The sequence below is a fragment of the Drosophila subpulchrella genome, unplaced genomic scaffold (assembly GCF_014743375.2).
Source record: "Drosophila subpulchrella strain 33 F10 #4 breed RU33 unplaced genomic scaffold, RU_Dsub_v1.1 Primary Assembly Seq42, whole genome shotgun sequence".
NCBI classification, from domain to species: Eukaryota; Metazoa; Arthropoda; class Insecta; order Diptera; family Drosophilidae; genus Drosophila; species Drosophila subpulchrella.
The window spans coordinates 870,704-886,271 of record NW_023665635.1 but is presented as its reverse complement, the minus strand read 5'-3'; the positions used below and the strand labels follow the sequence as shown (position 1 = coordinate 886,271).

Below are 15,568 nucleotides of genomic sequence, written 5' to 3'. Positions count from 1 at the left end.
TAAATTTTAAATCATGTAGCCCTTCAGATTCCTCAACTTTTGATCTATAACACTTTTTGCCCTAAAAATTACCGTTTGGAAGATATTAAGCGATAAAAAGTGCAACTCGTTTCAGCTCCGTATACGTAATATTTCATACTTATTCGGGTAAACAAGAAAATAACCAATTTGATGAAAAAATTCTTATTAGATTTTTTCAAACGGAAAATCTGTTATGGTTTTAGGGTCCTTTACTGGCAAGAAGCTTATCGAAATAGGAAACTTGATCTATTTGTTCTACCACATTGGAAAAACCCGCTAGTTCGGCGGGAAATGTAAGAAACGACAGATTTCTCTTGAAATCTGAAACTATACAGCCCTTGAGATTCCAAACTTGTGCTATTAAAATAGGTAATTGAAGCGATAAGACTTGTTGTGCCTAATTTAAGGTGGCGTTCAGCTAAGATTAGGGGTCGAATCTGTGTTTGGTTTTTCAATAGTCAAGCCATATGGGGACGACTCCTAGTCATGGTATTGGGGTACTTAAACTCTTGAGCAAAAAAAAACTTCTGATATCAAACAAAAACACCTCTTAACGAGGTAGAAAGTAGTGGCGAACGCGCCTTTAACAAAAATATCTGATATCAACAATTGTGACGAAAAATGATGTTACATTCGATAAAATAAATAAACTATATTAAATTTATGTATTCGGCACGCTACAACAGAATTTTTACATGTAGGTTAATAAATATGTACTGTTGCGGGCCGAAATCATAAATTTAATATTGTTTATTTATTTTATCGATATTTTTATTTGATCTGATATTTTTATTTATGCAGGTACCCCTGCATATAATAACCAAATTATAAAAGGAGCTAAAATAGAACAACTTAATAAACGACAACATTTTGAGGTAAATACCAAATTTAACAAGAAAGGAAGTTAGCTTCGGCAAGCCGAAGCTTATATACCCTTGCAGCTATATTTATTAAATTTAAAAACACAAAAAATGCTATTCCCAATAGTATAAGATAATATGTCAAAAAACACCGAAGCAATAATTTGTTTCATATTATTTTCCTACCAATTTTTCGATCGTTCCTATGGCAGCTATATGATATAGTCGTCCGATTTTGATAAAATTAAATTCGAAATTCAGAACTAATTAAAAAATTTTATTTCCAAGCGTAGGAGATTATATGTTAAAAAACACCGAAGCTATAATTTGTTTTATATTATTATCCTACCAATTTTCCGATCGTTCCTATGGCAGCTATATGATATAGTCATCCGATTTCGATAAAATTAAATTAATTGACTTAGAAAAAAAACGATATCGTCAAGATAAACTAAGCAGTGAACACCAAATAAATTCTTTAGAATCTCATTCGTACACCGTTGAAATGTCGCTGCGTTGTTTTTATACCCGATACTCGTAGAGTAAAAGGGTATACTAGATTCGTCGGAAAGTATGTAACAGGCAGAAGGAAGCGTTTCCGACCCCATAAAGAATATATTCTTGATCAGGATCACTAGCCGAGTAGATCTAGCCATGTCCGTCTTTCCGTCTGTCTGTCCGTCCGGATGAACGCTGAGATCTCGGAAACTATAAGAGCTAAGCTATTGAGACTTTGCGTGCAGATTCCTGAGCTTCTTACGCAGCGCAAGTTTGTTTCAGCAGAGCGCCCACTCTAACGCCCACAAACCGCCCAAAACTGTGGCTCCTACAGTTTTGATACTAGAATAAAAATTTTAACTGAAATGTATTGCTTTCGTCAATACCTATCGATTGACCCAAAAAAAAGTTTGCCACGCCCACTTTAACGCCCACAAACCGCCCACAATCTTCAAAAAATCGTAAGTATGAACGTGGATATCTCGGAAACTATCGAAGATAGAGAATTGGGATTTTAGATCGAGATTCCGTACCCTAGTACGCGGCGCAAGTTTGTTATGCGAATATGCCACGCCCTCCCAAACCTGTGGCGCCCACAATTTTCATGCTAGATCACAAATTTTAACTGAAATGTATTGGTCTCGTTAATACCTATCGATTTATCCAAGAAAAGTTTGCCACGCCTACTCTAACGCCCGTAACGCTTAAATCTGTCTACCGCCGGTAGGTGACGCATTTTAATCTCGCTTCGCTGCTTGCATATCTCCATTTCCCTTTGCTCCCTTCAGCTGAGTAACGGGTATCTGATAATCGAGGTACTCGACTATAGCGTTCTTCCTTGTTCATACTCGAATGTTTGAGTATACTCATAATTCCCGTTTTGTGTTAAAAATTGAGTTTTTTCTATCGACTCCGGGTCCATTTCACATGATGAAATCCTTTGGCAAGGTCGAGGGTAGTAAGGTATTGACACTTTCCCAGCTTGTCTAATATTTCGTCAATTTTACGAATTGGGAACTTGAAATATTGTTTAAGTTTCTATAATCAATCACTTAGCGAAATTTCTTTGTCCCCGAGGCATCATCTTTCTTTGGGACTGTTCATATAGGACAACAATACGGATATGATTTTCGAATTATACCCTGACTTATTAAATCTTTTATTTGATTTTCAATCTCATCTCTATAAATATATGGGTTCCTGTACGGTTTTACATAGACAGGACTTTCATGTTTTGTTTTTATTATATGTATGTTCAATGTGTAAAGGTCAAATTGTCACCTTCAACAAATTGTAGATCTCTATATGTTTTTATACCCGTTACTCGTAGAGTAAAAGGGTATACTAGATTCGTCGGAAAGTATGTAACAGGCAGAAGGAAGCGTTTCCGACCCCATAAAGTATATATATTCTTGATCAGGATCACTAGCCGAGTCGATCTAGCCATGTCCGTCTGTCCGTCTGTCCGTCTGTCCGTCTGTCCGTCTGTCCGTCTGTCCGTCTGTCTGTCCGTCCGGATGAACGCTGAGATCTTGGAAACTATAGGAGCTAGGCTATTGAGATTAGGCGTGCAGATTCCTGAGCTTCTTACGCAGCGCAAGTTTGTTTCAGCAGAGTGCCACGCCCACTCTAACGCCCACAAACCGCCCAAAACTGTGGCTCCTACAGTTTTCATGCTAGAATACAAATTTTAACTGAAATGTATTGTTCTCATCAATACCTATCGATTGACCCAAAAAAAAGTTTGCCACGCCCACTTGAACGCCCACAAACCGCCCACAAACTTCAAAAAATCGTAAATATGATCGCGGATATCTCGGAAAATAACAAAGATAGAGAAATGGGATTTCAGATTTAGATTCCGTAGGCTTGAGCGCAGCGCAAGTTTGTCACTCGAATATGCCACGCCCACTCTAACGCCCACAAACCGCCCAAGCCTGTGGCGCCCACAATTTTCATGCAAGATAAAAAATTTTAACTGAAATGTATTGGTCTTGTCAATACCTATCGATTGATCCAAGAAAAACTTTGCCACGCCCACTCTAACGCCCGCAACGCTTAAATCTGTCTACCGCCGGTAGGTGGCGCATTTCAATCTCGCTCTGCTGCTTGCATATCTCCATTTTCCTTTGGTCCCTTTAGCTGAGTAACGGGTATCTGATAATCGAGGTACTCGACTATAGCGTTCTTCCTTGTTATTTAATGCATTATTGATTTTCCTTTTTCAAAAGAATATCATTTTTTGTATTATTAAGAATTTTGAATTAAATTTAATAAAAATCGGACGACTCTAACATATAGCTGTCAAAGAAACGGTCAGAGAAATTATAAAATAATTATCTTCAAAAAAATTTTTCTTTGTTAATTTTGATCGTATTTTCTTTTACTCTGGAATATAGAATATTTTAACTTTTCAGAATTACAAAATTAATTTTACACAAATATCACTGAAGCTAGCAACAATCCTAAAAGATTTAACATGGTGTTACTATCATTGATTATTTCTTATAGTTGCAAGGGTATACAAACTTCGGCTTGCCGAAGTGAACTTTCTTTTTTGTTTTAAATTTATTTGTGTGCAAATTGTGAAATTTTTTGATCGACTGCGGCTTCTATTAGAAAATTTTCGTTAGTGTCAATCGCTTTGACTCTCTTGTATTGACAAAAATCTGACATACGTTTCCATTTCTGATTATGAAATTCAAAAGGCCTAAAATTGGTGGAATTAGCTATTTGTTGAATGCTTCTGTTATCATAATTGTTTTGGAACCTGTTGTTGTCCAAAGCTATCGTTTCTTATTTGCCTAGCTTGATTTCGAAAATAACTTTGACTTAGGACTCGCTGATTAATCTGTGGATATGGTTGAGTATTATTTATATTTTGAATCGTATTCTGATACAATACATTTAGCAATTTTGGTTTTGCATAAGTGGGGGCTGACAGTCAAAATTAGGACGCATTTGATTGTTGTTATAACATTTCTTATTTAGATAATTTTGACGTTGCTTAATATTGTTATTATAATTTTCATATATTCCTAGTTCTTGAGCAATGCGTCTTATTTTAGTTGGGGTACTAACATCAAATCTACACTCTAACATAAATATTCGGTCTGGTAATTCTTCTCGAATAACTTCACTAATAGCTGATTCCATTGCTTCGGTAAACAGGTATCTATTATTTATATTACCATCGTAGTGTAATTTATTACAAAAAATGGAAGATGTTAATTCTAAGTCATCGACAAATTTTCGTAAGTTTCCAGAATACTTTGTTTTTGAAATATAAGTAAGTAAATGAGGAATTGGTTGTTGGTACGATTAATAGGTCCTTCAGATCCGTCCAGCCTCGTGGCGTTGATCTCATGAGCAAATATTGAGCGTTTCCAATGTCGTTGTTCGACTCTTTTGATGAAAAGGGGCAGGTAGAGGAGATCGCCATCAAACGGAGGTGTTTTTCGGATTTGTGTTAAGCTTTGGCATAACGCTTGATCCGAAAGGACATGTTCTCCTGCCATCCTGTGTTGTTCTTATTCGCGATTTAAATTTTAAACTAAACTCAGCTGGCTGATTTTCGTTTTAAATTTTGTTTTGCGAATTTTCGTGAGTTGTGCCTTGTGAATCCACGTGTTTGGGATCTATTCACAAGGTACTTTTGCGGACCTGGACTTTTTTTCAGACCGCACCGACTGCGCCAAATATATATAATTAACTTAACTAATTTGTATATTTAATTTTATTTTCAATTTTATTTCATTTCGATTTGAATTTTCCTTTTTTTATTGTTAGGAAAGAGTTTTATTATACGTTCTATTCTTGTTAATGTTGAATTAGGAACTGAGCTTAAAGTTAAACTTATAAAGAGGAACAGAATAATTGTCTGGCGCCTCGTGGGCACAATAACCATTCATTCGGTGGCTTATCTTGAACTTGAGCATGTTGATAAGATCCACAGCATTATCTGCATAAGCAAGCGAAAGAATGGAGAGAGAGAGAAAATTGTGACGTTCTCAAATTGAGTATTTGTATTCTCAAATTGAGGATGCACTCAATTTAAGTACAAAATTTGTGGAAAAAACTTATGTTGAGAAAAGCTGCACTCATTTTAAGTAAAAGGACTTGAATTGATCGCAAAATTCTAAGTTTGAGGAAATGTGTTCTTCAATTTTCAACTTGAGAATTAATATTCTCATTATGAGTAACCGATGAACTCAAAAATTAGTTGCGAATTCTCATAAGGAGTTCTAGAGAATTCCGTTCTGCGAACGAGACGAGAGATGAGCGCCCTTTAGTTCGTTGCGAATATGGTTGTCTCCCTCTCACTAATGGGTGTGTAAAGTGGTGCGCGCCGCATTTGTGTGACTGTCATTTGCCGTGTTATTTAGCAAAGCCCTGCAAGCATTTTCTATCGCGGAAGGCACTATTAAGTGACTTCTAGAAGATAAAAACGATCGTCCGCGATATCGCATTCGGATCGCGGAAGTGACTCCCGTCGGGAAGAAATGTGCCACTTCGGCGATACTTCTCGAAGTCACTTCTGCGTGACTTCTGGAAGTGTCGCCGAAGTCACTCCTAGAAGTGTCGCCGAAGTGGCACATTTCTTCCCGACGGGAGTCACTTCTGCGATCCGAATGCTATATCGCCGAAGTAACTTCTGGAAGTGTCGCCGTAGTCACTTATGGAAGTCACTCAAAAGTGACTTTACATATGCTTGTAGAAGATACCTAGAAGAGTCTTTCCCAATTGGAAAATCTTGAATAAAAACATATTTTTTTTTTAACTTTTAATATTTTGCATTTATTTTTTGTATAAGTGCTTTGTCCGCTTGTATACTCGGTCCCTGGCATGTAGGAAATTTTGCTGAACAATGTTATTTAGGTCCAGCTCCATCGACATTAGAAATTTACTTATACCATTTCTAAAAGAAATAGAAACCAAAATTGTTTTTTTTTCACTCTAAGTAAAAAAAAGTAGAAGACATTACCTTTTACAGGTAACGATAAGCACGTAATTTCGCACGCTTTGTTGAGGGGACATTTAAATATGTTAAGCAATTAAAAACATTTAGAAAGAAACAAAGCTATATTTTTAAAACGCACAAATTTGATACAAAACCGCACTGTCCGCAGACAAGTCACGCAACGAAATGACGCTCGGGCGAAAAATAACGGCGTGGGTCAAAAGGAAGACTCAAACAATTTTCAGAAAAAACGGGGTTACGGAAAATTACCGCGACCTCTTTTTATCGCGTGTTTTACTCACTACTATCGTCTTTCTATCGCGCAGAAGTGTCTCAGAAGTTACTTCTTTGCGATCCCGACCCTTTTTGTTTTTGTAAACGGTGTACTATCGTCTTTCTATCGTCCAGAAGTGACTCAGAAGTTACTTCTTCGCGATACATGTATATTTTGTTTTTGTAAAATGTGTTTAATCGCGTTTCTATCGCGCAGAAGTGTCTCAGAAGTTACTTCTTCGCGATCCCAACCCTTTTTGTTTTTGTAAAATGTGTACTATCGCCTTTCTATCGCGCAGAAGTGTCTCAGAAGTTACTTCTTCGCGATCCCGACCCTTTTTGTTTTTGTAAAATGAGTACTATCGCCTTTTTATCGTCCAGAAGTGACTTAGAAGTGACTTCTACGCGATATATGTATACTTTGTTTTTGTAAAATGTGTTATATCGTGTTTCTATCGCGCAGAAGTTACTAAGAAGTGACTTCTGGACGACAGGCGATAGAAATATCGCCCTTTTGCTTGCAGGGTAGAGTTCTAATGAAATCACAAAAATACTGAATACAAGATATTCGTGCGTGTGCGTGTATATTTGCATTTGTAGCTTACGGGGAAATGAGATTCGTTGAAACACAAATTCTTTGTAGTAAGGGAGAGTGGGGCAAAGATGTTTTGAGTGGTTGCAAAATACCATTTAAAAGTGAAAAAAAAATGAAGAAGGGTACGTTTGACCTAAGTTTCAGAAAAAACTACTTTAAAACAAGGAAGAACGCTATAGTCGAGTACCTCGACTATCAGATACCCGTTACTCAGCTAAAGGGACCAAAGGGAAATGGAGATATGCAAGCAGCAAAGCGAGATTGAAATGCGCCACCTATCGGCGGTAGACAGATTTAAGCGTTATGGGCGTTAGAGTGGGCGTGGCAAATTTTTTTTTTATCAATCGATAGGTATTGATGAGAACAATACATTTCAGTTAAAATTTTTATTCTAGCATCAAAACTGTAGGAGCCACAGTTTTGGTCGGTTTGTGGACGTTAGAGTGGGCGTGGCACTCTACTGAAAAAAACTTGCGCTGCGTAAGAAGCTCAGGAATCTGCACGTTAAATCTCAACAGCCTAGCTCTCATGGTTTCCGAGATCTCAGCGTTTATCCGGACAAACAGACGGACAGACGGACATGGCTAGATCGACTCGGCTAGTGATCCTGATCAAGAATATATATACTTTATGGGGTCGGAAACGCTTCCTTCTGCCTGTTACATACTTTCCGACGAATCTAGTATACCCTTTTACTCTACGAGTAACGGGTATAAAAATCTCGTAAGCGTGCAATGTCCAATATAGTGTGTTGAGCAGAATTAGGATATTTTAAGAAATGTGACATTGAAATAAATTATTTTCTAACTTCTTCAATTAATGGCGCTTAAAGCTCAAATTACTGTCGCCCCCTAGTGTTCTATGGTATCTTCATATAAAACGGCGCGCAATTTAAACAAGTCGATTAGCCGCTAGGGTCACGAACTGTCCTTGCCACTTGACTATCCGTACCCCACTCTCTCCTGTCCACGATATCATTTTGAAAAAAAAATTTCAGTTGCATTTCCTTAACAGACTTAACACATTTTCTTCAAAGGGTAAAACTAATTTAAAACAAGGAAGAACGCTATAGTCGAGTACCTCGATTATCAGATACCCGTTACTCAGCTAAAGGGACCAAAGGAAAATGGAGATATGCAAGCAGCAGAGCGAGATTGAAATGCGCCACCTACCGGCGGTAGACAGATTTAAGCGTTGCGGGCGTTAGAGTGGGCGTGGCAAAGTTTTTCTTGGATCAATCGATAGGTATTGACAAGACCAATACATTTCAGTTAAAATTTTTTATCTTGCATGAAAATTGTGGGCGCCACAGGCTTGGGCGGTTTGTGGGCGTTAGAGTGGGCGTGGCATATTCGAGTGACAAACTTGCGCTGCGCTCAAGCCTACGGAATCTAAATCTGAAATCCCATTTCTCTATCTTTGTTATTTTCCGAGATATCCGCGATCATATTTACGATTTTTTGAAGTTTGTGGGCGGTTTGTGGGCGTTCAAGTGGGCGTGGCAAACTTTTTTTTGGGTCAATCGATAGGTATTGATGAGAACAATACATTTCAGTTAAAATTTGTATTCTAGCATGAAAACTGTAGGAGCCACAGTTTTGGGCGGTTTGTGGGCGTTAGAGTGGGCGTGGCACTCTGCTGAAACAAACTTGCGCTGCGTAAGAAGCTCAGGAATCTGCACGCCTAATCTCAATAGCCTAGCTCCTATAGTTTCCAAGATCTCAGCGTTCATCCGGACGGACAGACAGACGGACAGACGGACAGACGGACAGACGGACAGACGGACAGACGGACAGACGGACATGGCTAGATCGACTCGGCTAGTGATCCTGATCAAGAATATATATACTTTATGGGGTCGGAAACGCTTCCTTCTGCCTGTTACATACTTTCCGACGAATCTAGTATACCCTTTTACTCTACGAGTAACGGGTATAATTACAAACAAATTTTGTTATTCCCAAATTTAAATTGCATTCCTATGTTTAAAGAATTATGAATGAATCACTGCCTAAAAGATTAATCTAAGTAGTGATTTTGTATGAAATGTAGTGTTGATTTTACCATAGGCATGTCCTTTGATTAATTACTGCACTAAAACTGATACAAATTCATTACCCATTATGCGCATTATTCAGGACTAAGATGGCGATTCGTCGTATGATGATTTTGTGTCAGTGCTGAATTGTGGAAATGCAGGGAGAGGTCTCTATCTTTCTGCCCGTGACGTGATCACAGCCGTTAAGTATGTTTACTGGTGCATGCCAATGTGCAGAGTGTTGATGTAGGGTGGGGATGGGTAATTTTGATAACGGTAAAAGTTACTCTTAAAATTGTTTGTTTTTCTTTAAAATTAATTTAAGGTGAAAAATAAGGCCTATATTAATTACATCCTTTAAAAAAGCTTACGTTTATTTTAAAACTGATCTATACAGTTTTCAAAGGTTTTCCGAGTTTTGATATATTGAATCACAATTTACTGTATATCTCAAATAGGGAGGAAGGTGGGGTAGGGAGGTAAGAGGAAGCTTCTTAAGTAGTTAAGTTCTTCTTCAATTTTTTTTTCATTTCGCCGTAAGGTATGACCTAGGATACGGCTTAGGAAATACCACATTCACAAACCATCGTTTTTGTTTTTCATCCTTTTACAACATTAATAATGCTTATTTGTTATTTAAATATATTTATTTAATGGAAAAAACTTAATAGGCATTTAATGAAACATAGAAAATTGTACTAAATGAATACATCTAACCCAGGAGGATAACTTACTCTAAAACTATTTTTTCTCCAGAGGGAAAATAAGAAAAGCGTTTATAGGGATGTGTTACAGAAATTGTAATTGAAAATAAAAGAATAGAATTTAAGAGAATATATTTTCTGTGGAATAATCCTCTTAGTGAAAACACAAGAAAAACGCTCCAAAACCATATCTCAATGGTGCCGTGGAAGTGAGGTAAGTTTATTTTAGGTAGCATAGATAAACCCATTCTATTTGAGACATTTTCAATCTTGATTTCCGCAGGCAAAGCTGCGGGCGATATTTCTAGTTCTATAATGAGACTAAACCAAGTGGGATGACATGAAATAGCTAATCGATATGGCACCAACTACAAGTTTTTATGTATGTTCTGCCACGGATAACGATAATATGCTAAATTGCAATCACTATATTTGCGCGTGATCTGGATTCGATGCAGACACCACCACGGCCAACAGCTGGAGATGCGCAGGATGCATGGAAAAAATAGTGCAAACGGCGAACATAACATAACATAAAATGCGCCCTAATACCCCCTTCCCATACAGTCCATTCGTTAGAAACGGTTGGGATTTTTGACAAATGTGAAACTCCGATTCCCACAGGGTACATCCACCATCTACCATCCGACAACAGCTGTCAGTTCAGCTGTGCCTAATAAAAACACAAGCAAAAATTGTTAAAGTGGATTTTGCCAGACCAAAATGAACAGTTTCCCAATTATTTCGGCTGTTGTACAACAGCAAAATCTTAAGTTGAACCAGCTTTTATTGGCAGCCAATTCAGAGGAGTGGAATGACGACGAATTGGATCTGTACGAAAGCATTTTTTCAGCAAAAGAGCAAATGCCACGAAGTGTGTGGATGCTGGTACTTGCTCTTAAAATGTATTAAAAATACGATTAAAGAGTGCAAACTATATTAAACAGAAGCGATACGGGACATTTTGGGAGAAGGATATACCGGAAAACAACGACGAGTTCTTCAAAGAGAGCTTTCGTATGGAGAAGAGGACCTTTTCGTTTTTGGTGGACCGACTTGGTGTTTTGCGGAAGAAGGACACCAACTGGCGAAATGCCATTCCTCTTGAAAAGCGGATCGCTATAGCCTTGTACATCTTGGGATCATCAGCGGAATATCGTTCCATCGTAAGGCTTTTTGGAGTGGCACAGAACAATGTGTGCAAAATTCTCCACGAATTTTGCCGGGCACTCATTTTTGAGTTTGCTAGCGAGTTCATGTCACCGGACTATCTTAAAGGACTATCAGATACCCGTTACTCAGCTAAAGGGACCAAAGGGAAATGGAGATATGCAAGCAGCAAAGCGAGATTGAAATGCGCCACCTATCGGCGGTAGACAGATTTAAGCGTTATGGGCGTTAGAGTGGGCGTGGCAAATTTTTTTTTTATCAATCGATAGGTATTGATGAGAACAATACATTTCAGTTAAAATTTTTATTCTAGCATCAAAACTGTAGGAGCCACAGTTTTGGTCGGTTTGTGGACGTTAGAGTGGGCGTGGCACTCTACTGAAAAAAACTTGCGCTGCGTAAGAAGCTCAGGAATCTGCACGTTAAATCTCAACAGCCTAGCTCTCATGGTTTCCGAGATCTCAGCGTTTATCCGGACAAACAGACGGACAGACGGACATGGCTAGATCGACTCGGCTAGTGATCCTGATCAAGAATATATATACTTTATGGGGTCGGAAACGCTTCCTTCTGCCTGTTACATACTTTCCGACGAATCTAGTATACCCTTTTACTCTACGAGTAACGGGTATAAAAATCTCGTAAGCGTGCAATGTCCAATATAGTGTGTTGAGCAGAATTAGGATATTTTAAGAAATGTGACATTGAAATAAATTATTTTCTAACTTCTTCAATTAATGGCGCTTAAAGCTCAAATTACTGTCGCCCCCTAGTGTTCTATGGTATCTTCATATAAAACGGCGCGCAATTTAAACAAGTCGATTAGCCGCTAGGGTCACGAACTGTCCTTGCCACTTGACTATCCGTACCCCACTCTCTCCTGTCCACGATATCATTTTGAAAAAAAAATTTCAGTTGCATTTCCTTAACAGACTTAACACATTTTCTTCAAAGGGTAAAACTAATTTAAAATTACAAACAAATTTTGTTATTCCCAAATTTAAATTGCATTCCTATGTTTAAAGAATTATGAATGAATCACTGCCTAAAAGATTAATCTAAGTAGTGATTTTGTATGAAATGTAGTGTTGATTTTACCATAGGCATGTCCTTTGATTAATTACTGCACTAAAACTGATACAAATTCATTACCCATTATGCGCATTATTCAGGACTAAGATGGCGATTCGTCGTATGATGATTTTGTGTCAGTGCTGAATTGTGGAAATGCAGGGAGAGGTCTCTATCTTTCTGCCCGTGACGTGATCACAGCCGTTAAGTATGTTTACTGGTGCATGCCAATGTGCAGAGTGTTGATGTAGGGTGGGGATGGGTAATTTTGATAACGGTAAAAGTTACTCTTAAAATTGTTTGTTTTTCTTTAAAATTAATTTAAGGTGAAAAATAAGGCCTATATTAATTACATCCTTTAAAAAAGCTTACGTTTATTTTAAAACTGATCTATACAGTTTTCAAAGGTTTTCCGAGTTTTGATATATTGAATCACAATTTACTGTATATCTCAAATAGGGAGGAAGGTGGGGTAGGGAGGTAAGAGGAAGCTTCTTAAGTAGTTAAGTTCTTCTTCAATTTTTTTTTCATTTCGCCGTAAGGTATGACCTAGGATACGGCTTAGGAAATACCACATTCACAAACCATCGTTTTTGTTTTTCATCCTTTTACAACATTAATAATGCTTATTTGTTATTTAAATATATTTATTTAATGGAAAAAACTTAATAGGCATTTAATGAAACATAGAAAATTGTACTAAATGAATACATCTAACCCAGGAGGATAACTTACTCTAAAACTATTTTTTCTCCAGAGGGAAAATAAGAAAAGCGTTTATAGGGATGTGTTACAGAAATTGTAATTGAAAATAAAAGAATAGAATTTAAGAGAATATATTTTCTGTGGAATAATCCTCTTAGTGAAAACACAAGAAAAACGCTCCAAAACCATATCTCAATGGTGCCGTGGAAGTGAGGTAAGTTTATTTTAGGTAGCATAGATAAACCCATTCTATTTGAGACATTTTCAATCTTGATTTCCGCAGGCAAAGCTGCGGGCGATATTTCTAGTTCTATAATGAGACTAAACCAAGTGGGATGACATGAAATAGCTAATCGATATGGCACCAACTACAAGTTTTTATGTATGTTCTGCCACGGATAACGATAATATGCTAAATTGCAATCACTATATTTGCGCGTGATCTGGATTCGATGCAGACACCACCACGGCCAACAGCTGGAGATGCGCAGGATGCATGGAAAAAATAGTGCAAACGGCGAACATAACATAACATAAAATGCGCCCTAATACCCCCTTCCCATACAGTCCATTCGTTAGAAACGGTTGGGATTTTTGACAAATGTGAAACTCCGATTCCCACAGGGTACATCCACCATCTACCATCCGACAACAGCTGTCAGTTCAGCTGTGCCTAATAAAAACACAAGCAAAAATTGTTAAAGTGGATTTTGCCAGACCAAAATGAACAGTTTCCCAATTATTTCGGCTGTTGTACAACAGCAAAATCTTAAGTTGAACCAGCTTTTATTGGCAGCCAATTCAGAGGAGTGGAATGACGACGAATTGGATCTGTACGAAAGCATTTTTTCAGCAAAAGAGCAAATGCCACGAAGTGTGTGGATGCTGGTACTTGCTCTTAAAATGTATTAAAAATACGATTAAAGAGTGCAAACTATATTAAACAGAAGCGATACGGGACATTTTGGGAGAAGGATATACCGGAAAACAACGACGAGTTCTTCAAAGAGAGCTTTCGTATGGAGAAGAGGACCTTTTCGTTTTTGGTGGACCGACTTGGTGTTTTGCGGAAGAAGGACACCAACTGGCGAAATGCCATTCCTCTTGAAAAGCGGATCGCTATAGCCTTGTACATCTTGGGATCATCAGCGGAATATCGTTCCATCGTAAGGCTTTTTGGAGTGGCACAGAACAATGTGTGCAAAATTCTCCACGAATTTTGCCGGGCACTCATTTTTGAGTTTGCTAGCGAGTTCATGTCACCGGACTATCTTAAAGGATTCGTACCAATCGGATTTCCCCAGTGTCTAGGTGCAATTGGTAAGACATAAATTCATTAAATCAGTTCATGGTCTTAGCAATGTATAATGTGTAGATGGTTGTCACATTGAAATAAAACCGTCAGCAGCAGAAGCAGTCGATCACCACAACTACAAAGGTTGGTACTCAATAGTACTATTCGCCCTCGTGGAATTCAAGTAAACTGCCTTCTTCTAAGAGCTCAACAATGTTCTAAACGCATTGTATTTTAAATTTACTACAGGACCTCCATCTGCTTAGTCTTAGCAATGTATAATGTGTAGATGGTTGTCACATTGAAATAAAACCGTCAGCAGCAGAAGCAGTCGATCACCACAACTACAAAGGTTGGTACTCAATAGTACTATTCGCCCTCGTGGAATTCAAGTAAACTGCCTTCTTCTAAGAGCTCAACAATGATCTAAACGCATTGTATTTTAAATTTACTACAGGACCTCCATCTACTTAGTCCACCTCAGTTTGCCACCGGCAGTTCGCGTATTATTGACTGTAAATTTAAAATCAATGAATTATTACAAAAATAAAGAGCATATGTTCATACCTATTGCTTCGTCGCCTTTCATTTTCAAAAGTTTCCCGTCATCATTGTTTACGTTTTCGTAATAAATGTTTCACTTTCCACTTTCAAGAAGAAGAGTTTAGGGTTTCCACCCAAAATGATCGCCTGACTATCGCATAAAGTAGTCCGTTAAATTTGGATGGGGAACTAACTGGGAAATTTTCGGAACGGCAAAACCTTATGGACCATCCGTTCAACGGATGGTAGATGGTGGATGGATCTCTGTGGTGGATAAATCGGTGCAAACGATAAAGCAGATCGACACCCAACCGGCGCGACGAGTAATCTAATATCAGACATATGGCTATTTGAAAATATAACAGGCTACACAATAAAGAAAATATGATGCAACTGGTAAGGGATTGCCTTCAAATTACAAAAATGTTACTGGATGTTATAAGGTCCCTACAGATAGACTTTCTGCTCCTATATGAGAGCTCGATCCAATAATCAAAATGGTGTTCGCCATAAAATCGAAATAAAATTCGCGCTTAATAAGCATCGACAGAAAAGGAAAAATAATGAATACTTTTTCCAGATTCCTCCCGACACCCCAAGATGATAACCCAAGTCAATCGACATCTTCGCTATTATTGATGATGGTTCAACGTTGACTCTTTTGGAGGAATCTGTAGCCAACGTTCTGGAAGTGGACGCCCCAGACCCCTCTGTACTGTTGTTAAAGAACGTAAAAGTGAATTTCATTTTTTCGATTTCGTGGAAAAACTAAATAAGGAATATTATTTGAGCTTTATGCATCGATTGCGTGAAAAAATTCATCCAAAAAGACCAGA

General features: G+C 37.9%; 1 protein-coding gene across 4 annotated transcripts; it reads left to right on the top strand.

Moving 5' to 3' along the window:
• The first annotated feature begins 13,467 nt into the window (after positions 1-13,467).
• LOC119562310 lies at positions 13,468-14,740 on the top strand. Of its 4 annotated transcripts, none has more exons than XR_005221795.1 (5): positions 13,468-13,783; positions 13,843-14,215; positions 14,271-14,333; positions 14,439-14,581; positions 14,647-14,740. XR_005221795.1 is itself a non-coding variant. In XM_037875466.1 (4 exons), the coding sequence occupies exons 1-4, from the start codon at positions 13,619-13,621 to the stop codon at positions 14,453-14,455; spliced, it is 618 nt and encodes a 205-aa protein (XP_037731394.1). In that variant the 5' UTR covers positions 13,468-13,618; the 3' UTR covers positions 14,456-14,689. The 4 variants fall into 4 exon arrangements, 2 of the variants coding, with proteins under 2 accessions (XP_037731394.1, XP_037731393.1); XR_005221794.1 differs by having other exon boundaries at positions 14,271-14,373; XM_037875466.1 differs by having other exon boundaries at positions 14,439-14,689.
• Positions 14,741-15,568: the final 828 nt, after the last annotated feature.